At 42.0% G+C, this 24,331-nt stretch overlaps 1 protein-coding gene and 2 long non-coding RNA genes across 3 annotated transcripts; all 3 read right to left on the bottom strand.

Moving 5' to 3' along the window:
* Nucleotides 1–5,733: 5,733 nt before the first annotated feature.
* On the bottom strand, nt 5,734–8,994 carry LOC147249203 (homeodomain-interacting protein kinase 1-like). Its single transcript, XM_086227193.1, has 10 exons — nt 8,721–8,994; nt 8,394–8,585; nt 8,122–8,300; nt 7,923–8,046; nt 7,611–7,730; nt 7,178–7,264; nt 6,875–7,062; nt 6,363–6,599; nt 6,074–6,247; nt 5,734–5,964 (listed from the first exon to the last, which is right to left on the bottom strand). Exons 1-10 carry the CDS (start codon nt 8,901–8,903, stop codon nt 5,850–5,852), a joined length of 1,599 nt encoding a protein of 532 aa, XP_086083319.1. The 5' UTR covers nt 8,904–8,994; the 3' UTR covers nt 5,734–5,849.
* A 3,390-nt stretch (nt 8,995–12,384) lies between these two features.
* Nucleotides 12,385–17,255, bottom strand: LOC147249201 (uncharacterized). The gene is made up of 3 exons (XR_015119556.1): nt 17,158–17,255; nt 13,567–13,713; nt 12,385–12,626 (listed from the first exon to the last, which is right to left on the bottom strand). It is a non-coding gene; the product is annotated as an uncharacterized LOC147249201 (long non-coding RNA).
* On the bottom strand, nt 14,137–17,156 carry LOC147249202 (uncharacterized). The gene is made up of 3 exons (XR_015119553.1): nt 16,416–17,156; nt 15,462–16,036; nt 14,137–15,297 (listed from the first exon to the last, which is right to left on the bottom strand). It is a non-coding gene; the product is annotated as an uncharacterized LOC147249202 (long non-coding RNA).
* Nucleotides 17,256–24,331: the final 7,076 nt, after the last annotated feature.

Below are 24,331 nucleotides of genomic sequence, written 5' to 3'. Positions count from 1 at the left end.
ATGTGTTTTTTTTACATGCCGGCAAACTTCCTTGCCTTTATTTCTGGAGACCAGAAGTGCATTTTTCTTCTACTTTTTCTTGCTGACAAGATTTTAATGCATTGCTGTTTCCCATCTGTTAAAAACAACGCCTTTGGTCTTTGCAGGGGGAAATGATTAAGGTGTTTATTTACATGCAAAGCGGGGACTGAGATCTGATCACATAGCCCCAGCAGATGCATGTGGAGATACAGTTTACAGCCTAGTGTGGACACACACAGCAGGGATGTCCACTTGTGATTGGATCACATCAAGATGGATCTTAATACCAGGTGGGTGCACGGCCTCAGACAAGGAAAGAACATAAGAATTCCTATGGAGCAGGATGAGAGGCAGGACAGGAGGAGGAGGTTGAGGGAAATGAGTGAAAGGAAACAGATAAAAGAGTCAAAAGAAAACTGATAAGGAGCCCAGAGATGATGTTTGGTTTAGAGAATTGGGAAAAGAGCAAAGAAGAGGAGGGGGAAGATGAGCAAATCAGATATGAATCTTTGCTGAATCCAAAATTTATGATCTGAATGGTTTTGTTTAACATTTTCCTTTCAGTTGAGAACATTTTTGGGGTTGCATCAGGTGAAGAAACACAATGAATGTAAATATAGAACTTGATAATTTTGTTTATTCGTATGTCTGTAATTTATTGTATTAGTATTTTCTAAAATCCATGAGCCTGTTGCAATGTTATTTCTGCTGTATACCGGTCTGGTGTGGTCTGAAAGAAAATCTAAATTGTTTCTCTTGTGTTACTTGTCATTCCTTATGTTTTGCTTCCTGTCTTATTCCGTTTCTCACCTGTGTCTCATCTGTTAATGAGTCCTAATCAGTCATAGCCTTGTTTTGAACCGCAAAGCACAGGCCCTTGGTACAGCCAACCCCTGCAGGACCTCTGTGCCCTCTATCATGATGGTCGCACTGGCTGGATCAGATGCTGTGCCGCCTTTGGTGATTAGGATCCTCATCACCCAACTGTCAAGATCTCCAATTTGGCCCTCAGAATCCTGAATGTAAGAATATCAGACACAAATCAGTATTCATTGTCTGGCACAATCAACCCCCTAGCTACTAGGCTTGTCATGAGCACCGATACTTGGGTACCAAGTCGGTACTAAGATGTGACGGTACTGACATTTCTAGAATACCCGAAGTACCAGTGGTACCGAAGAGCCAGATGTGGCCGCTTCTTTAGTGTTGTTTTTTTGGCTGTAAATGAGCGATTATCTGGCAACCCTCCCACGGTGCTGATCACGCATCTGGGTTGTCAACTACAGCGACAGCTGCCCCTCAATTAATTGAGAAGAACAACGCCAAAAGTCGCAAATGGAAATACTTTGGATTTGAGGCTGATGAGGAGGGATTACTTATTGATCCGCAAAAACCGATATGCAAAAAATGCCGTCACCGTACCACGGTGAAGGGGAGCAACACATCAAACTTGGCAAATGAGCTGCCTGGCAAAGTAACATGAACGTTATGTCCAGCCTCATCTGTCCCTCATAATAGTTAGGTGACGTTGTCTGGCAGCTCGTTTACTGAATCGCCAAACGTACTGTTAAACCACCCCAAAATAATGCATGTTAATCAAACGTTAATCCTTGTTTGAGAGGGCTGGCATTGCTGTTTAGCCAATGTTCTAAATTGTAACTTTTTTTAGGTTAGGATTGTGTGTGTGTGTGTGTGTGCATGCACGCGCGCGTTTGTAATAGGTTAAACTACAGGGGATTTATTGTTTAATTTATTTAATTTTTGGTATCGAGTATCGTGGAATTTAAGTGGTATTGGTATCGACTACGAAATTTCTGGTATCGTGACAAGCCTACTAGCTACCTATGTTTGTTTTTTCTTTTTTTACCAAAGTGGAAGGCCAATGGTATAACAGTGCTCTGGAGAAAAGAAAAATTGTTTGTACCGCATTTCCATTCAGGACATGCGCTTTGGTAAAACAAGTTACTATGTCCCTGTGAATCACTGAGTGCAGAGCAACAGGCAGCTGCCAAAAGAAACAAGAGGGAAGGCAGAGACATACCAGTGAGTGAATGACAGTCAGCACGAAAGTAAAGTTCAATTTCGCTTCAATTTCATAACTTCAATTTCACTCCTAGATAGGAATGTCTAACAACCAATTTATCAGACAATTAAAAAATATCAATGAGCTGTGCTGTGTCCATGAGAAAGATGTTGCCACCAAGCAGCGAATGGCAACCTCTCTGCGAATTTCAATGGTGTTGTTCTGATAGAGAATTCAAAAAGAAAAAAGGTCAAATATCTACTTTTTTTTGTTGCAGTGGTTGGTTTAATTTCTCCTATTGTAAATATCAAACCATGCACCTTCAGAAGTTCCATGATTTTCTGGAACTTGTATTTGGCAGCCCCTCCTCATGACATCACCAACGGCATCAAGTTTAGTATGCACTGGTCCAGATTCGCCATGAAAGTTGACTCCAGATTAGCGGTGGTGATTCTTCCTTAATCTGCGACACAAAATAAAGCAGAATTCAACTATCATTCAGTTGAAACCATACTCCTGCTTAATTGCCTATTCCAAATACAGCAACAAAATAAAGGAATGTCTTCTGGTCTTGTGCGATTTAAGGCTGGCTCATGTTTTGAAAGAGCAATAGCATTCCGAATGGAGACACGGCAGAAATTGTACACCATGCACATGCCATAGCCCATAGTGTCAAGCGTGGTCTTTCTGGGAGTTTCATATTTGCAAATTTTACAACACCAATTCATTGAGAAAATGTACCCAGATTCGGTGAAAAACTTCTAAATCACTCAATTGTCAGATCAACAAGCAACAAATCAGAATCAATCAGTCAAACATCAACAGCTGTTGTCTCTAATGCTAACGAAATGCTAAAATGGCGGTCCGAGTGCTCACCTTTCAAGCAGCATCAGCAGCCATGCAGCAAGAAGTCCCCGACAGAGAACCTGGAAGCGCACCATTCCGGGTGAACAATAATAAGCAGTGCCGAACTCTTCAGACTGAAGACGTGAAATTCCAAAGCAGTTAGCGCGTTTCTCTGCAAGCAGACAGCGTGCCTCGCCTATCCAAAACGGCTGCACCTAGAGCCTCTCGTCTGATGCTTGAGAAGCCACGCCCACGCACCTTTTGAATTTCAGTATGAAAACGTGTGTAATGCCAACTTGATATTTGTGTCTTGTTGGGAAGATGCACCGTTATGGAGTCAAATTAAAGCTGCAAGCAGCGTTGTTAGGGCCTGAGCCCCCGCGCGGCCGTCACTGACACCGGCCCGAATCCAACGGTGTATTGGTCAAGTGTGTAGGCCTTGTAGTTTAGGAGATAGAAGCCTGAGTCTGATCAGAGAGTGAGAGCAGAGCTGAGAGCTGGCCCTTTAAGAACCCCTCCCCCACTGCTCTGTCTCTGATCTGTGCTGGAGTGGAGAGCAGAGGAGGATCACCAGAATTGTGGTGTGGAAAAGTGGAATAAGTCGGCATATGTTGGTCAAAAGTGACACATAATACCATATTTTTGTAGGGATTTTGTCAGGAATGCAGTGGTGGGTTTTTTTAAAGCTGTGGGATGTATGGTGTAGACGTGAGAAGTGTTTGTTTGACAGTATGTACCCTGAGAGGACACGGTCTCCCTATAGACTTCCATTGTAAGCGTGAAACGTGTCTCCCCCACTTTGAGGGCTTATAAAATCCAAACTGAGAAATTCATATAAAAACTTTGAATAACTTTTAATCAGCACAGTTGGGAGAGTAATGCGTGATGTGTGAAAGTTTGGAAGCGATACCATCAATGCCCTCGGAGGAGATAGATTTTGTTCGGGGAGTAAAAAAAGTCCTGATTTTGACAGTTTTGTCCAAATTGTGGGCATTCTGTTGTAGATAGGTGAGGGATCAGGGTGTACTAATTTTGCGTCTTCATGAGACGAGTCCAACGGTGTTGGTCTTATGTTTGTGGGACATTTGTGGGAGGAGTTATAGCGTTCCAAATCATCTCAAATTATCTTTTAGTTGTGTGGCTCCCTAGGTGGCGCTATTGACTTTTGCGTTTTTTTTTGTTGTTGTTTTTTTTTATTTGTGAATGTTTAGCCAGACCGGACAAGTGTGCTGAATTTCAGCGAATTTCATGCATGTTAAGGGGGTGAAATTACATTATGTGCATAATGCGCATATTGCGCGCTCATTGACAGCAAGAACAGTCTAGTACCAGGTTTTGAATGGGTGTGTATGTGAAAACTGGCTCCGAGCCGTCTGGTTAAACTGCCTCATGGGTGTCTGTGGGCCTGGGACACTGGGTAGTGTGTGTTTTTAGTGTTTTTAGTGCTGCTAATGTGTTGCTCTGCCGAGCAAACGTAATAGGGTCTTCGCCTGAAGTACCTTCAGGCTCAGGCCTTAATTACATATAAATGGATATGGATCATTTTTTTCGACTTGGTTTAACAAGATGCATAAAGTTGATTACTTAGGTATAAAAATAGATGCTGCAAACTTAAATGTTTGTATTGAAATTGAACATCTACTTTAAGTTGAATTTATTATCCCTTTGCTTTACTTGGGTCAATTTAAAGTATCCAATTAGCCTCGTCCCCAATTGCATGTCTTTGGACGTTGGGAAGAAGCTGGAGTACCTGGAGAGAACCCACGCAGGTACAGGGAGAACATGTAGACTCCACACAGAAAGATCCCGTGCCCGAGCCAGGACTCAAACCTGGAAACTTCTTGCTGTGGGGTGTTGTGTCACTCACTGTAAAGTGTAAACTGATATTTTGCTCAATAAATCATTGAGTTATATTGATGATCTGTTTTTTTCATGTATGCATGTCTGCCTGTTCCCTGTTGTTAGCACTGTAGTGGGCAATTAATGTAAAAAGCAGTTTTCAAAGCATTTCCAGGGGTAGAGCGGGAAGGGTGGGGCTATGGGGGCTGCAGTTGTGTGGGGAATAGACACCTCAAAACTGTAATAAAAATCACCCAAAACTGATTAAAAACTGCAAAACTTCAGCGGCGCCGCGTGCCCTTTGGGGGTGCACTTTTTAAAAAAATGCACACCCTTTGGGCCCTTCCAGCAAGACTTTTAAGCCACTTTCACCCCTGGAAGGGATGCCTGATCAATGACCAACCAGATCCACTCTTATTTATTCATTACCAGGAGCTCATTCATTCCTTCATTCTTGTGTACGTCATCATGGTGGCTTTGGCACATCCTGCCATGCCCCAGCTGCCAGGCTTCTTTTCAGGCCCATGTTGAGGCCTCTAGCCTTTACTCAATCAGGCCCCAGCCCTTCTCCCACACAGGACAGGAGAGGCCGTATCCACCTGCACCCCTCTTTCTGTTGTCTAATGCAGCTAGCAGGACTTGTCTAGGGGCATTTACCTCACCACATTCCCACTCAGGCTTCCAGTCCATCTCTACTGTGATTCAGCCACATTGTTTCTTTATTTCCTGCACCATTTCAAGAACCTCATCGAAATTTGAAGGAAGGCTTCATGCACCAGCTGTCATGAGCACTTTCTGTGTCTCAGCAGAGGTTTCACAACTCACGACAGAAAGAAATGAACGCCATTCACACAAATATTAAGATGTTCAGTATGAAAATCACACCCATGTATCAATCTTGAAAATCTGGCCAAGAATTACTGATATTTCAAATTTGGAGAAAAATGCAACATATTTAATTTTTCGAATGAACTGACACAAAACAAGCTGAGTATATTTTTGAGGTTAATATTATTGTGTTTAAACAAACACATTAAAAAAATAAGAAGAACAGGTAAATAAAACAAGAACAGGTCCATCCGAGCTGCTGTTCTCTCTCTCCTTCTTGTGCCAGGTTTTCTCAGGCGACTCTAGCATGAGATTTCCAGGTTCCACCATAATTCTTCCTCCTTCTGTGACCGGACCGCCTAAACAGGCCTCTGCTGTGGGTGTGGCCCCACCTAAGCGTCTTCCTCCTGGAAGAAATTATTTGTCAAACAAGACGTTTAATGGCACAAATTGCATTTCTACTTTACTGAAATGTATTATCTCTGAGTCTTTAAATACTGATGTAGGTGAGCCTACCTGTGCTGATCTCCAGCTTCTGCAGTCCTCATTCTTTTGGGGTGGGGGGCTGTGCTCATCCGATCTTCTGAGTGTGCTCGCTTTGTCCCCCTGGTCTCACCCCTGTGGCCACTGCTGAGAGGAGAGTCCAGTTTGCGCCTCTTAGCAGGGGGAGGGGCCAGCTGATGGAATCGCCTGGCCATGTAGAGAGGAAATATTATTTTGCTGTTGTTGTGTGCGAGATGTGTTTGACTTTTTATTGAAAAATGTTAATCTTTCAGTCTTTAAAGACTGATGTGGGTGAGCCTACCTGTGCTGATCTCTAGCATTGGCAGTCCTTAGTGGATTGGGACTGCGCTTCCTCTTCTTCCCTTGACTACCACTCTTCTGTCCACTCTTGTGGGGAAGGTGGCCCAGATGGCTTTTCTTAACAAGAGAAGGACAGAAGGCCTCACGGACCGGGATGGCAGTCCTAGGGGGAAACTGCTGTGGAGCTGGCTGTGTCCTGATGTTAGCAATGGACATGATCTTGAAGCAGGACTTTGCACTGAAAGAAAATCAAGTAATCCATGAACCTTGAAAATATAACATATACAGAATGAATCATATTCAGATGAAGCAAATGGATCAGTTCTCTTTACTACATGGCCTGTATGGCCTGCACCCGTCATCAACTCAGTGCAAATGCAAAACTTATTAAAAATAACTTGTAGGATAAAATGTAGCAAGAGCTCATTCATATATGTCCCAGACATTACACATAAATCCACAATCACAGAGAGAAGGGAGGAATAGTTCATCAAATTCAGAGTTTGGACTTACTAGGAGCTGCTGGAGTGAAACCCCGTCAAGTGGCTCATGGTAATAAAAGGGTGCTCCTGAGCCTGGCAGGGTGTCATCCGCTGGGACGGATCGAGGTGCAGCAGTCCTTTGATCATGTCCACGAACATGAAGGTATCTGCTGCCCTTGTAGCCTGATCTTCATCCCAGATGAAAACTTGTTTGTTGCACTGAAAAATCAAATGAGAGTTCAGATGGATCACTCAGCTCTCAGAGTAAATAGAAACATCATTGGCATTTTTGGAGCGTGTTACACCTTTATTCATTTCTACTGAGGTCACTTACATGCAGGAGATCATCCAGGCTGTTCAACCAGATTGCCCTGGTCTCCTGTGATACAATCCCAGCATCTCTTTGGATCTGCTCTTTTGACTGGGGGGGCAGAGTTCAAAGTTATGTCAAGACATATGCCTAAAAACATTTATTTAATCCTCTCAAAATACTCAATCAAAACTAAACCAATGCTTTGTGTGTGTCAATGTAGAGCCTCCTTCTCTTCCTCTGATTGCATCTTAACTCCACATGTCTAAATGAGGCACCAAGTACAGGCCAATTAGAGGTTCATTCTTTAGAAAAACCTTTCAGTCAATGAAAACAACCCTCATCTCTTACCTCTCAGGAAAAAATGATGAGTAAGTGATGTTGTTTGTCAAAATATGAAGCACTGGAAAAAGTGTGTGGATTAGTAAGATTCAAGCATTACTGGAGAGCTCCATACCTTTAATGTCCAGGCAGTGGTGTGAAGTTCAGAGGATTTCTGGAAGAACCTTTCTGTCTTGCTTCCAGAAGCCAGAATGTTCTCTGGGAGCTGACCCTGAGTCCACATGATGTACCTCAACTAAAGATACAACACAAAGAAAGTCTGTTTTAAACAATTCATTCATTTACATAAATAATATAACGAATGCACAAAGGAGTGTGAAAAGAATGTGAAAACCTGTAAAGATAAAATGTACTAAATATACACTTGACAGGTTCAATAAAATCTTGATCTGAGTTCAAAACAGAACAGACCTGATATGCTACTCACCATGTCATATTCAGTCATTGCATAGTATAGAGGGACACCAAGGTAAAGACCTGCAGCGGTGCAGCCGAGAGACCACATGTCTATGGCCTCATTGAACGGAGCTCCCAGCAGGATCTCTGGAGACCTGAGAGAGCATCAACAGTTAAGCTTCAGCCACCAAGACAATACTCAGAGATCAAATAGGGTTGCAGTTACTCACCTGTATGGCCGGGTCTGAATATATGAGCCCACCTTGGCAGAAGACACCTCAAAGGCCAGGCCAAAATCAATGACCTTGAGTCTGTAGGGCTCATGCCAACCGACCAACATGATGTTGTCTAATTTGAGGTCTGCATGGATGATTCCAATAGACTTCAGGTGATGAAGAGCATTTGCTATCTGAAAAGTTAAAGAACAATGTTAAAAGTATTTATTCACAAATCTTTTTCTGAACTCTTTATTACTTGCAGAACTTGACATGATAGAAGAAACCTGAGAGATGAGAGGCCGTATCTCTTCCAGTAGGAGAGGTGTGTTCTGTCTCTCATGCATGAACTGCTGGAGACTCTTATCAAGATGCTCAAATTCGAGGCATATGTGTCCATCGTTGATGAAATGGCCATACCATTTCACAAGATTGCTCCTCTCTGAGTGCAGGCTGCTAATTTTCTTTAAGGCTGCAATCTGAAAATTTATAAGAATAAGATTTTGAAATGTCACAAAGGAGGTGGCACAGTGGTGCAGTGGTTAGCACTAGACTCATGTCACCACGTACTATCACAAGTGTGGATGCTGAGAATCCTCAGGTTGCCTTCTTACCTCTTCAAGGGCCATACCAGCAAAATATCCCTCATTCTTAATCATTTTGATGGCCACTGTCTTCTGTCTTCTGTCACTGTTTTCATCTGTCTTAATACATTTGGTGACGAGACCAAAGGAGCCTTGTCCAAGGTAGGACACCACCTGGTAGGTGGAAGTCTCGGAGTGTAGCCAGCAAGTCATGGGCTGACCGTGGTGAACCGAGGAAGATATGTTTTTACAGCTAAGAGAAGACTTTCTGGGTGGCAGCTGATTCTGGTGGACAACTGTTAATGTGCCGATATGGATGAAATGTTTTTACTGACGAAGCTGATTTCTTTTATATGGGCTTTTGATGTAACTGATACGTGTCTAAATTCCGTGCTCTGTGATCTCTAAGAAACCAGTTTCTTTCTTCTTACTTTGATCTGTCTTTGATCTCAAGCTGGATTGGAAGACGATCGATCTGCTCCAAAGAGGTTCTGGCAAACCATTTGTCACCTCAGATGGGGAGACGGCAACTTGCTCACACTGTTTATGGTGGTGATGGGAGAGGCTGCTGACTTCAAATTGATAGATAGTTGGACAGTGCTGTACTTTGAGGAACTCCTCAATCCCACCAACACATATTCCATGGAGGAAAGAGAACCGGGTGAGTACTTCATCTCCAAGGCAGAAGTCGCCAAGGCAGTGAAACAACTGTGCAGCGGCAGAGCTCCGGGGGTGGATGAGATCTGCCCTGGGTATATCAAGGCTCTGGACGTTGTCTGGGCTGTCTTGGTTGATTCATCTCTGCAACATTGCATGGACATTGGGGAGCAGTGCCTTTGGAATGACAGATTGAGGTGGTGGTCCCCATTTTTAAGAAAGGGGACCAGAGGGTGTGTTCCAACCATTGGGGGTCACACTCCTCAGCCTCCCCAGAAAGGTCGATGCCAGGGTACTGGAGTGTCGTGGTTGATAGTTGAATCTCAGATTGAGGAGATTGGATCAGCTCTTTACTCCCACTAGGGTGCTGGAAGGGGCATTGGTTTTGTTTTCAACCAATCCACATCTGCTTTGTGAATTTAGAGAAGGCTTATGACCATGTTCTCAGGGGTGTCCTGTGTGTGTGTGTGTGTGTGTGTGTGTGTGGGGGGGGGGGTTCTCCATGAGTATGGGGAGGATGGCCCCTTGCAAAGGGCCTTTCAGTCTCTGTACCGAGGGAGTGAGAGGTTGGTTCACATTGCTGGCAGTAAGTCAGACTTGTTCCCAGTGAGATTTGGAACCCACCAAGGCTGCCGCTTGTCAGGTTGTTGAGTTTGGTGGTGGGAGGATGTCTCTGCTTTTTGTAAATGACGTGGTCCTCTTAGCTCCATCAAACAACGACCTCTAGCTCCTGCTGGGGCAGTTTGCAGCTGAGTGTGAAACAGTTGGGATGAGAATCAGCACCTCCAAGTCTGAGACCATGGTCCACAGCCGGAAAACGGTGGACTGCCCACTCCGGGTCGGGGCAGAGGTCCTGCCTCAGGCAGAAGAGTTTAAGTATCTCAGGATCTTGTTCTCAAGTGATGGAGGAGGATGGATGGAGCGGGAGATTGGCAGATGGACTGGGGCGATGTCTGCAATCATGCAAGTGCTAAACCGGTCCGTTGTGGTGAAGAGAGAGCTATGCAAAAAAATGAAGCCCTCAATTTACCTGTCGATCTAGGTTCCTACCCTCACCTATGGTCATAAACAGTGAAGATCGAAAGAATGAGATCGCAGGTTCAAGCGGCCGAAACGAGGTTCCTACACAGGGTGGCTGGGCTCTCCCTTAGAGATAGGGTGAAAAGCTTGGACATTCGGGAGGGACTTGGAGTAGAGCTGCTGCTGCTCCATGTCAAAAGGAGTCAGTTGTGGAGTCCTGTGAGGATGCGCCTGGATGCCTACCTCGGGAGGTTTTCAGACATGTCCTAGCTAAACACTTCCATGTTTTCCACATTTTGTATTGTAAACTGTTTTCTTCTCTGTAACAACATCTACTGCACATCTGTCCGTCCTGGGTGAGGGATCCCTCCTCTGTTGCTCACCCTGAGGTCTCTCAGATTTTTCCCTGTGAAAAGGGTTTTCTATGGAGATTTTCCTCAGTCGATGTGAGGGTCTAAGGGCAGAGGATGTTGTTATGATGCCAGGTGAAGCCCTTTGAGACAAACTGTTTGTGAAAACCAGCTATACAAATAAAATTGCCTTGCATCTTGCCTTGCACTAGCGGGAGGAGGCCTCAGGGCTGAACCGAGACATGCTGGAGGGATCTTTTGGCTGGCCTGGGAACATCATGGTGAAAGTTGCTGGGGAGAGGGTGCTCGCTCTCTCTCTCTCTCTCTCTCTCTCTCTCTCTCTCTCTATATATATATATATATGTATATATATAAAAAATGTCAGAGGGAGAGTGGTGAGATCACTTATCAGGAAATTCCTGTTAAGAGGGGAAATAGAGAAAGAATCTGCTCATTAGACGCAGAGAATTTGAGGTCATCCTCTTCAAATGGGGATCTTTTATATGCCGCTAGAATCCCTCCAAAAGTTCCAGAGGTAAGGAGTGTAACAATAATAAAGAACAGTAGGAATCAAGGGAACTGGAACAGGAACACATCACATGAACCCTGAAAAACTGCAATTCTGTCTTGGCATATCAAGCATATGACCTTCAAACGACATTTGTAACAAAATACAGTCTGTAGTTGTCCACTCTTGGTTGAAACATGACGTTTAGTCAAACTTTTCTCTTTTTTTCCTAAAAGAATCAACTCAAGGCATTTTGTCCAATCTAAATGTCGGCAGTGGCCTTGATGGGAATCGAGTTTAGAAGCAGCACACAGAATTTGAGTGTGAATGGTTGTTTGTCTCTATGTTGGCCCTGCGATGGACTGGCGAGCTGTCCAGGGTGAACCCCGCCTCTCACCCGAAAGCTGCTGGGATAGGCTCCAGCCCCCCCTGCGAACCTTAACAGGTATAAGCCGAAGAAAATGGATGGACGGAGGGAAAAAAAATTAACGCAACAGTTTCCATTAATATTTCTCAGTTATGACAACTTAATTTGAAATTGCATTGAACCAACAAACAATATTACATTGGACAAATTCGCTTTTCCTCTTCAGTCAAAGCTTATTTTGAGTAATGCTCACTGAATCACTGTTATCATAAGGATGAGTTTTTAAGTTGGTAACTCAAAAAAAATATGTTAAGTCCTCTGACTTTATCATACTATTTTAAAGTAGTTTAATTTGTTGTCTGGTTAATAACAATGCACACAACCTTTTAAGTTGCAGAAATTAAAAAATATACATATATCTACTTTTTAAAAATATTTTTGGTGCTTTCAAGAAAGACAGTTCAACCACTGCTTTTGTGCAATTAACTGCTTATTTTTATTTTGAACTTGAGCATTGCAAAAACAAAGTAAGAAACATTTCAACTGCTCCTCTGTGCCAAAAGTTTGTACTTCCTATGTGTAAGTGTGACCAGCTCAAAATTGCCATCGAAACTACAAAGTCTGCATAGACACAGAACAGCAAAAGCCAACTCGTCAAATGTTATGGCAAGAGACAAACTGAAGAGACTAAAAGCTGCATAGTAACATCAGTATAATCACAATAAGTAAGCCATCAATCATTCTGAAAACAAAAAGAAAAAAAAGATTCTCTTTGGGCTAAAATATGTACATATTTATTAAACAACACTGAAGGTTGAACATACTGTATAGCATAATACTAACTAGCCTGACAGAGAAACCTTCTCAGTTTATTTCTGTGTTGCCTCTTCAAAAATCACGTCACCTGAAGGAAATGTGACAGTTTTGGTGTTCTGAAACAGACGGATCTGCCATTTTTAGGGGGTAGAACTGTCTCCAACAATGGCCATTTTATTCATGGGACTTTCAGAGCCGGTCTTGACCTCTTCGTTGTCCTTTTAAAGGAAAAGAAAAAGGAATTATTGTCTTTCATCGTTTACAATTGACCTTAAATTTGTCTTACAGTACATCGTCTTGTTTAATTCGTTTCTCGACCGTGTTATGTTGCATAAAATAAGAGAACCGGTTAAACCACAGCCATTTGTTCATCTTTTCCTTTACAGTGCTATCAACACTTACATTACACTTAAAGGGAAATCCGAGTGTAATTTTAACCCAGTGTCTAAAACATCATGAGCCTGAGATTAAAAAAGCTTCTGATGTCCACAAATCATGATCACAACAAGCACAATTCTTCATTAACAGCACAAATAGGGTAAATAGTTTGTATAAAAAAAAAAACTCACACTTTTCTCCAGCTGCTTCTGCCTAATAGTGTGTTCATGGTAAGTGGAAACTCTGAGCATTGAACAATGTAACCTTCCGGTTGAAAAACCAACCAGAACGTTTGATGGCTCATATTATGTACTGGCACCTAATTTTATTGTTGATGAAGTATGGTGTTGCAAAATGCCATGTTACAAAAATATGTAGTCGTGGTGCGTACGCCTGAAGCAGCTGGAGAAGAGAGGGTGGGTTCTGTTCTCGTCTTCTTAAAATACAAACAGGCAATGGGGGTGTTCTACTCGGACTCATGGTGTTATACACCCTGGATAAAAATTATGCCAGCTTTATTTTTAAAAAATCGACTGGCAGTGAGTAGCGCTGGAGCAATCTTATATTACCGACCCCAAACTCTTTGAACAGATCCTCTTCTTTCTCTCCGAGGTACACAACAAGGCACCGGATGGCTGCTCCTCTCCACATTTCAATTGTGTTGTGCGATATGAAACAAGGGTAGTGTGGGTGTCAGGATAAAGTATTCAAATGAGGCTAATCTGCAGTATGTCGAACTGCCCATAGCGCATTCAGGCAAACTCTCAATATTTATCATACCTTAATAAGTAGGTCCTTAATTTGCCTGATCCTTGCTGAAGCTCCTCCTCTCGATGAAACCACATCCATTAGTTTCTTGGTGCACTGATCAAGTTTGGCCATGAAAGTCACCTCCAGGTTTACCACAGTTCTTTTGAACTCATTTATCTGTGGAATATAACGTGAAGAAATTAGCGACAGTATTTCCAATAGCATTGATGGGGACCAAATTATTAGAGTGAGTGAGTGAGCACTTGGAGAACATGCACAAGTCATCAGCACATCGTCTTCAAAGTCTTGCAGTGAGTGAGGAGTGTGTTTTCTGCTTTTGTGGGAGCCAAATGTCCCATGGATATTGGTGCTAAAATCATAGTTTTTTAAACACACATACCACAGTCTCGTATTTTTTCAAATGGTGACTGAGGTGGACAAACAACTCCATCTCTGATGAGACTGCACTCGTGCTACAACACTGGCAAGTAGGGCTGAACGATCTTAGAAGATCTAATTGCGATTTTTCTGGCAGATATTGCGATTTCGATTTTCTTTAAATCAAGCTTCAGTGCAATATTCACCATGTACAGTAACATTTACAAACATGACAGAAAATTACATCATAGCATTAAAACATTAAATGCCATTACTCTAATGCAAGAATGAAAACTAAAGTTAAGAATTGATTTCAAATGTATTTATTGACAAGAAACATGCATGTACATTCTATGAAGTCCTTGACCAACGGCAGTTATTACAACTGAAACTAAAAAGAGCCCTCTTTGGCTGTTAACTTAAAGTAGTGCAAAAAAATCCTTAATTGTGTTAAGTTAAAAAAAAAAAAAGTTAAATAAAATACAAAACAATTCCAAAAAAAACAAAAAACTAAATTCAACAATTACCAAATGATCTTGCCCAACAGCCTTATACTCAAGTAGGTATAGGTCAAGGTCAGTCTTTTATGGCTCAAGGGAGCTAGCTTATCAACATCTATAGCAGCAGTGAAAGTACTTTATTCAACCCTACATTAAGAAACCTGGACTCTTTTTACAGTAAGTGAAACTGAAAAGTAATGGTAATAAAATAAAACTTACTAAAATAAAATGACCCTACCTCTTCCCTTCTGAAAAATGTCAGACATTACAATAGGTGGGTTGTTCATTTATGGCTCAGCAGCGACCAAATATTGCAAATCTATTCTTTAAAACAATATGGCAAAAATAGCAAATATCTTTTTTTTTTTAAACAAAAGGCTGACACCACAAGTCAGGGTGAAGTGCAGAACAAAAATAAAATCTCAAAAGTACTAAATCAACAATACTTGCTTTCCTGACATCTCTACGTCACTCTTTACAGATTTTTTGTCAAGAAAACCAGCATGTCAACCTTTGATGGTTTTAGACATGAGCGCTGACATGTGACAACATTGCCACTGGCACTAAACAATCTCTCTGATGGCGAACTGGTAGCTGGTATGCATAGGAATTTACAAGCCACTTTGCTCAGCCATGGAAAGTTAACATTGTGCACTCTTCACCAGGCCAGTGGATCTTCCTCTCCATCAATAGTAGGAGTCACCAGGTAGTTGTCCAGTTCAGCTTTCATGGCATCCTCCAACTGCGTAGTGGAAGAAGGAGGGACAGCCTTGCTCTTTAAGAAGCCGCCCAATGTCCGCTTCCCCTTCCCTGTGGTGGATGGCTCTGTCTCTGCTGCACCCTGGGGCATGGGATCTGTGGTGCTGACACGAGCCCTCTTTTCCTGCAAAACACAGAGATAAGAGCTGTCAAAGTTTTGCAGTCTGATGTGATTTAGAGCAATTGGGCATTCTATGTAAACATTAAAAAATGTAATATGTAAATATCACTTGGATTTGATGTGGCATTTTGTATTATTAAACTACACAAAGAAACAGGACAAGTTACCTTTTGTGCCACCTGTTCCATTTCAATCTTCACTCTTTCTCTGATGTCTGGGACATTCTCTGCACTTATGTAGTCAGTCTTGAATCTAGGATCAAGGAAAGAAGTAATGTCCACTAGCTCCTGTGTGGCTGGGTCGCTGTATTTATCTTCAATGTAGCCAAGAGCTCGATTTGATTTTCTTGGTAAGATCTGTGTCCTCGTCACTTTTAGTCAGGGTTGATGTTCTCAGGAGATGGAGAACTGGCTTCAGGTATGACACACTTACATAAGCTTCACCGGACAGGGCATCTGTAAACTCCTGAAGAGGAGCAAAGGCATTGTTTATCCAAGTGACATGTCTTCAGACAGGACCTGAGACAACACCTTGCTCAGCTCCAACACCCTCCCGATCATTTTTTGCCTTGAGCCCCATCTCGTCGGACATTCTGTTATCAGTGAGTGCTCTGGTACATTTAATTCTTGCTGTGCCTTTTTCAGTGCCGTTTTCTTTTTCCAGCTATGAGAGAAGACACCAATCATCTGTTTGCAAAGTCCTGTTGCCCGTTGAACTCTTGCATCATCTTTAACAGCATTTTCTGGACAAAAAAAAGAACATAAACATTAAATGAGAATTACAGGCTGAAAATGTAAGGATAATAATGGTAAACTTTTGCAAGGCAGATTTTCTAGCAAGAGAACAAATTAAAACCAAGAGAGTCATTATAGACAACAGTAAGAAAATAAATTATCAAATCAATAGTGGATGATGAATACTGTTATGTACACAGTATTCATCATCTACTATTGATGATAAATAATCTGTTATTATAATATTAATTATTCAAAGTAGGTATTTGTAAGGGCTTCAAAGAAAAACATTGAGAAAAGCTATACGGACTATACTGAAAACACGCACACATCATATTAAACCCGTATGAATGGATAAATTAAACAAACACACACTCTTACACTTACCAGTTGCAGGATACAGTCTGTGTCCAAAACATTGAACTCTGGTCCATGGATTAAGTTCCATAGCTTTGATGACGTTTGCTGCATTATCCGTTGTGATGCACATCTGGTCCTCTTCTTTCAGACCCCAGTTTGACAGACACTCTCGCAATCCCAGGGCAATATTCTCTCCGGTGTGGTCAGTGAGAAAGTATGCTGTCTGCAGGCAGCGACTTTTCAACTCAAAGTTTTCATTTACGAAATGTACAGTCAAACTAAGATATGGCTCGGTCGTTCTGCTTGACCACGTATCAGTAGTTGTGGCATAATACTCCACATTTTTCAGCTCTGTTACCACTTTTTCTTTACACTCCGCGTACAGCTGTTGGATGGTAACCTGGTTGAAGTAGGTGCGATAGGGAATCACATATCTTCTGTCCAGCGTGCGGAGGAGGTTTTTAAATCCGTCTTTGGTGACGGTGTTAACAGACACCATGTCCTTCGCAATGTAGTGTGTTATGGCAGTCGTTATTTCCTGGTGTCTTCTGCTGCTCTTATCATTCGGAGTTACACTGGCAAAAGATGCTGTAATTGTAGTCTGTTTGCTACTATGGGCCTGAGTAGTATCTTCGCCAGACTTTTCACCGGACTTTTTTGTCATGCACTCATCATGCAAATGCCTGTGGTGATTTTTCAAGTGCCGGTATAAATTGGTTGTGTTTCCGCTGGATGTTGCAACTTTAGCGTGGTAGGTTTTGCACAGTACCTGTTTCTGGTGCATGTCTGCAGCCTCAAACCCAAAATACTCCCAAATGACTGATGTGCTGTTTTTCTTGGGGATTAAATCCCCTAATGCCGCTTCTGGTCCAGCTGAAGCCATTTCAGAAATGAAGGAGCAGGTGGAGCAGGTTATACTGATTGGTTAGCGTGACCTGTCCACGAGCAGCATGCCGCTTCTGATTGGTGAGCTTGGCAGGATGGTAAGGAGACGGCATGTATGTGTAAAATAGTTGACACAACAGATCCTGGGTCAGTCAGGAGCACTGCAAAAAAACCGCAGCTTTGGCGATCACATGATCGCGTTATCTGAAATTGCAGTTTCTGCAAATTGCAATCTGCAATTTCGATAAGAAAACGTTAAATCGTTCAGCCCTACTGGCAAGTGAAGGAAAGAGTTTCTGACCTGACACCTTGCTGAACTTCACGTCAGTGATTTCTTGATAAATGTGATCTCAGGCTTTATGTTCTGAATGAACAAAACCAGTGCTGGTGAATACATGGCAGACTCACAACCCATCTTTCAAAACAATGACACATTTAACAAAATGTAAATCTGAATAAAGTCATTTAAGTTTACATCCTTGCATTTACTTGACTAAAATTTCCACCTCCAGATTTTAAACAGGTAGACAAAATAAAATGGAGAATTTACTCACCACTTCGATTCCTCTCACAGAAACATCAGACCACCATTTGGGGGAAGAACACAGCTGCACATGTGAACTCTCTCTCTCTCTCTCTCTCTCTCTCTCTCTCTCTCTCTCTCTCTCTCTCTCTATATATATATATATACACACAAACACATTTTTTTTAAAGAAAAAATGTGTTACCCAGGTAACAGTGCTGTAACTTAGTTAGCAGTCACATGGTTAAACAAGGTAGGGGGAAGAGCACAGATACACATGTGAATGAATTTTTTTTTTCTTTAGAAAAAAATGTGGCTGTGGCACTTGGATAACAGTGCTAGCGAGCAGTTACATGGTTAAACAAGCTAAATTTTAATTATCTCAATGATAGTCTGTCTTATTCAGCTGTTTGGGTAGGAGATGGTACTTAAAATGGAAAAGTCAACGTTGAGAAAAATTAAGTTATAAAGCTAAGTTTATTATGTAATGGCAACTTGAATTTTGTTTTAAGCTTACCAACAATGAAATTTGAGTGTACATGACATGCTAAATTAAGCTTTTGTAATTACCAACATAATTATTTGATCACAACTTAAAAAAATAAAGTTAGCAACTTAGAAAGTTTATCTAAATCAATTAATTGCATTTTTTAAATTGCATATATGTATTAAATTAAGTGGTGTCAACAGATACTCTGACTTACTTTTTAGAGTGCAAGCAGAGATAAAATATCAGACCCAGCAACATACACACAGTAAAGTCAAAGCGCAGAAAAAGAAGTCAAAGCAGGAACAAAGATACAATTATCTATAAAACAAAGGTGGTCAGGGTCAGAAATTGCAATGAGGATTCCTCAAAGACCTACATACTATTGTCTTAATGGTTGTAGGATAGAAATAGAGTGGAAAGTATATAATGAGTAAAGGCAAACTGGAAAGCATAAAACTAAGTGAAAAAATATGGTGTGAAATCTGATATATAAATAGCTGAACATATTTCAATAAAACTTAATATCTAAAATAAACTGACAATGTAAAAGAATGTAGATTTAGCAGAGTAAAACCTACATTAGCAGAACCACAACGAGAACGATGACTAGTTGTGGCTCTGTGTGCACTTGGGTGTAAAATAAGACATAAACTTGTTAAAAGGCTGATCATAACAGGTTGAGGCCAGTTTTCAGTCTTACTGCAGGACCTTTCACAAATTAAATGAGAAACAAGAACAGCATGAGCCATGTCTAAATCCATCCATTCATTTTCTACCGCTTATCCTGTTACCAGTCCCGAGGGTGTGTGTGTGTGTGTGTGTGTGGAGCCTATCCCAGCAGCCTTTGGACAAGAGGTGCGGTACAACCTGTGTGGGTTGCCAGCTGCTCAAGGGGCCAACACATATACACGAACAACCATTCACACTCACATTCATACCTACAGTCAGTTTAGAGTATCAATCAGCCTAGTCTCCGATTGCATGTCTTTGGACTGTGGGAGGAAGCTGGAGTACACAGAGAGAACCCACGCAGGCACAGGGAGAACATGGAGACTCCACACATAAAGACCCCGTGCTTGAGCTGGGGTTTGAACCTGGAACCTTCTTGCTGTGAGGCGACAGTGCTGACCACTGCACCACTGTGTCTAATTAATGATGGCCAAACACCAATAAGACAGTTTGCAACCTAGTGAACACTTCTCTTTTTGTCAAAGACCAACATGAGTATGAACTGAGTCCCATTGCTCATCTTACACAATGATATGAGAGCAGTCGCGTTCTCTAGATTTGTGATGAGGCATGTGAACCATTATTGGTTTTAATATTAACTCAGTTATGTACATCCACAGTTTTCTTTGGTGAACTGGTACTCAGATAAAATCCCATATGGAGCCATGAGGTGTATGCCTTTTAGCCATCTAAGAAATAGTTATCTGACAACCTGATGCAAGAACATCAAACCAACCTTCACTCCAGGACTGCTGTGTGCATTGGTTGGCTTTTGTCTGAAATGTATCCTGCCGCGCCCTTGTGTAGTGAAGTCTTATGACCCAGTTCTGGCCAGTCAGCGAGTGGCGAGTGACTGGCGTGGTAAAGTTTCTGAAAGGCTGTGAGGATAATAAAGTGGCACCATCCATCTCTTCATTCTCCCCCAAAGAAAAATAACAGGAATATTAGGGGGCACAAAGATTGAGCTTTTCTATTTGGGCTTTATTTTCCCCTCACATCTTTCAGGGCGCTGGGCTAAGTCCTTCACTAAGCTGCACCTACCCTGAGGAGCAACCGAAGCATTCAATATGCACTCAGTCCATTAGGAACTGAACTGCCTGCATTAGCACCAAACCAGAGAGGAGATTCAATTTCCATGGAGCTGAGGGGGAAATGCTGAGGACTCACAGTGAATACAATAACAAATGTCCTGAAATTGATTAAAGACAGACTGGAGGACTGTACAAGAGTCTATACCAGGAATGAAACTCCTCTGACTCTGATGTAAAACCATAGCTTCAATGCTTTATGTTCTTTGCCACAAATTCACCTTCCTCTATTTCACAGCCTTGTGTAATATAGGAATAAAATCAAGAGTTTGTGCATAGAAATTCACATGGGTGTTACCTTTAAAAATACCTCAAGCTAACAGATGTCACTTGAATATCACAGTACATCTGTTTACATGTAATCATACATCCACATATATGGCCCTGTGTTATTGTATCAAGCAAGTTCAAGCCACAGACTGAACCTACTGGAATAGCTCACATTTGATCATGATCACAAAAGCCTATTTCCTGATTTATTTTGCTCCAAATATGAAAGAGCATTACCACTTTACCAGCTGAGAATGTGCAGTAAGAATATGTTCCTGGAATAAAAGCTGTCATCTTTGTTGTGTGGACCCAAATGCAGACACAGGTTTCTTTATGGGAAGGGAGTTAAATGTAACAAGAAGGGAAGACAAAACAGAACTGAACCAAACCACTGTGATAGGAGAATAATGGAGCAGGCTGAAAAGGTTGGATAAATCAGGGAAGGACTGTGGCCAGGGGGCCGACAACAGAGAGGGAGAGAAAGATGATCCTGACACGAGCAAGTAACCCCTTTTTTCCCCATTTAATTTTAACCTTTATTTTGAGTAAGTAGCTGAGGTTTCCACAACTTTACATCCTGCAACCAAACAAAGAATAAAGATGTCAAGTAAAACTGTAACGAGATGACATACAGTGGCTAGACATCACAGGTTTGAAGGTAAAGCAGTGGTTCCAAAACAGCTGAACCCCCCCCCCCCCCCGTGTAACTGGAAATATCTTCAGGCCCCGCTGTAAACTGGACCCCACCTTGCTTTACAGAATTGATACATCAATCAATCATTAACACTGATCATACAAACATTTAATAACAACAAACAAAGATACAACTACAGTTAATAAACACTGTCAAGAGTCAGTATGATCTAATTATGTACTTGGCTAATGATCCCAGGACAATAAGAAGTCATTGATGGAAAGACTAGGAGTAATTCCTACAGTAATTATTTGAATTCACATTTAACTTTGAACAAAAAATTGACTCAAAGTTAATTAATCAGCACAAGACAGGAACAAAGTTTCAGCACAAAGTTCCTGAAGGGTATCCAGCACAGACCAAGTGGACACAATGCAGAGTCAGGGACACAGGTTGGAATATTTCTCAAGTACTTTCATCAATCAAATATTAAAAAAAATATAGAAATCCAAATCACAGGTCAAAAACTTGGAATCTCAAAACAAAATTGGTCAACAACACTAGGAATAAAACTGAGAAACAAATGCTGGAGTGCTGACAGAAATCTGATGAGACAATCCAGCACAGAAGGAAAGGCACAGCTCATAGATGCACTGGGCAGATTGGAATAAGACACAGGTCTATGACATTAGGGGAGTGCAGGCAATCAACAGTAGGGAAGAAAGTAAGACAGGGGAAAACACACTGCAAAATAAAAAAGGTAGTAGAAAGACAGGACAAAGAACTAAACCAACCTCATAAACAGACATACAGAACTACTGGGCCCTGACACAGGGAACCATGGAACTGGTGCAGCAGGGGGACAGTTAGTTGCAATACAGTTGTTAGTTGTGTTCGCAAGAGTCTATCAGTGAGGGAGCAAAGCTATGAAACTAGAACACACCTGAGAGTTCTTTTGTCTGATCCAGTGCTCCAGTAGTTTTGTTTACTTGTAATCTGATAGATTATTTCATTATCTTGGCTCAGCCTTTACCTACCAGTTGGTAGATTTACACTTTGATTTAATTTTGGACCCTGTGTCCCTCTGATGCCACTTGTGAAGAATGTCTTGCAGTAAGAGCCAGTGCTGTGTCAGAGAGTCCCCTTGTGCCCTAACTGCCAGGTGGGCTACTGTACATCTTGCCCTCATACTTACATTAGGGACAGTGAGGTAAAATGAGCCAGTGGGTAAGTTGACCCACCCCTTGTATCTAGGTAACCGTACACATGTTTTGTCATGTGACCATAAATTCAGGAACCACCAATCATTTCTATCTTGCTGTGATGCAGAGAAGCACATGAGAGAAAGGGTAAATTTTTTTTTTACACAAAAAAACTGTTTTTTGCTTGTCAAAGTACATTTTCTGCATAAAATGACTTTTATGTCAAAGCAAATTTATCCAGGTCTAAAATTATGGGCAATGAAGTGAGTGCCAGATTTCTCAAGAAGAAACTGAGGCATCACTGACAGTAAGAAACTCACCTGTGTATTCAAGGAAAAGGATGAGGCATCTTTCACATGGAGTGGTGTGCTGAATAAGCTAGATCAACCTCAAAAGGGTGGAGGAACTGCAAGGAGGTAGCAAGAGTTCATATTCCCCTGCAACCTTGACAGTTGGAATATTGAATAGTTCTTTTAATTAAATGGTAAAATGGTTTTAAAACTAACTGGTGATTTGTTCTCACACGTTCAAAACTGCACAATATGCTCAAGTTTACATTTTAAAAAAACTTGAAGAAGAAGGAAGAACAGCAAAACCTTATAAAAAACCTTAAAAAAACCTTATACACACATTTAAATCATTTATTTATGTCCGCATAAATACATAGACAATCTCCTCAGAGACATTAACAGCCACTGAGTCCGGCCCCACCCACTCCAGGGCCACGTTGGACCGGCCGCATAGGTCATTAAGGTCTGGCCGGTCAGACCACACCCCAAAGCCAGGGGCGCAGGTGTCCAGTTTGCCACTGGGTTTGTTCTTGTAACCCAGGAAGCTTGGCTCCGCCCCCTGCTCCAGAGGGACCTTGCTCCTCCTCAGGTCCAAGAACAGAGAGGCTCTGGCCTGCTCTCTGACCTGCTGGTCATCGCTATTCAACATGTTCAGAAGATGACTGAGTCTTGTAGCAATGTAAGTCCATTCAAAGTTCGGAACCCCTAGCCCACCCGCCTGCTTGGTATGAAATATGAAATATTAAAATATGGGGGTTAGGGAGTTCACTGTTGTTCAAAACATCCTGAATGGCGGCAGATCGTTTCGCTTGCCAAAGGTAGGACAGCTTGTTTCGGCTCACCTTCCCTCTCCACTGGTCGCCTCCCGTTGATGTTAATGACGGCTGCACAGTCTCTCGGATGAACCGCAATTGCGATTCAATCCAGGTGGTAGCTAGAGCTGGTGTTAGCACCTCGGGGAGTGGTTCCTTCACCAGGAACTTCTTCAGAACCCGAGCGATGTATTTCAGGAGAGGGAAGCCGAGCGGGGACCCCAGTGATTCACCATTGTAAACTCTCCACACACACACACACACACACACACACACATATACACACACACATTAATCTAAAGGCATTTTTTAGAATTATACATGTCTCAAATGTGTCACCAACTGACTGGACACCCAAAAATGAATTGTATTTTTACTGTGTTTGCTTCTGAAGTAAAGCATTTTTCAATATTTTCAGTGGCCATTTTGAATTTGACCTCTACTGGGCCTCAGGGGTCAAATCTGACTTGCCTCCACACCTGAAAATAAATCTCATGGTATCATCTAACTATGGTAGAAGTTTAATGCTTTTCTCAAAAAGTGCAAAATTTTTTTGGTAATCCGCTGTACTATCAGGGTGCAAGACTACTTTGATCCAGGGAAGATAGAGGTGGTGTCATGACAAGGTGTTGGCAGTTCTCGCACGCATCCTGGAGGAAGAGGGGAGGAAGAAGCAACCAACTAAAGCAAGACCACTGCTGGGCACCATCAACTTTATGAAAGAGGGCCAAAGACCTGTCATCCACAGCCAAGCCAGACAGAATCTCCCGCAGTCAGCCCAGAGATGGGAAAATGGGAGTTTGACCTTGGGCGGAAACTTGACTTCCCAAAAGCGGTACAGTCCACCACTCCAAGACCTGATATCATCATGCAGTCTGCAGAGGGAAGAAGGTCATCCTGATGGAGTTGACAGTGCTATGGGAGGAGGGCTATAAGGAGGCTGCAGAGACAGAAAAAAGACAAATATCAGCAACTTGTCCAAGAATGCCACGATAAGGGGTGGACAACATGGCTGATGAT

Source organism: Aulostomus chinensis, chromosome 15 (genome assembly GCF_037954235.1).
Source record: "Aulostomus chinensis isolate RoL2024-O1b breed Wild chromosome 15, RoL_Achi_v1.0, whole genome shotgun sequence".
In the NCBI taxonomy this organism is placed as follows: domain Eukaryota; kingdom Metazoa; phylum Chordata; class Actinopteri; order Syngnathiformes; family Aulostomidae; genus Aulostomus; species Aulostomus chinensis.
The sequence above is the reverse complement of the archived record's forward strand: the minus strand, read 5'-3'. Positions and strand labels throughout refer to the sequence as shown.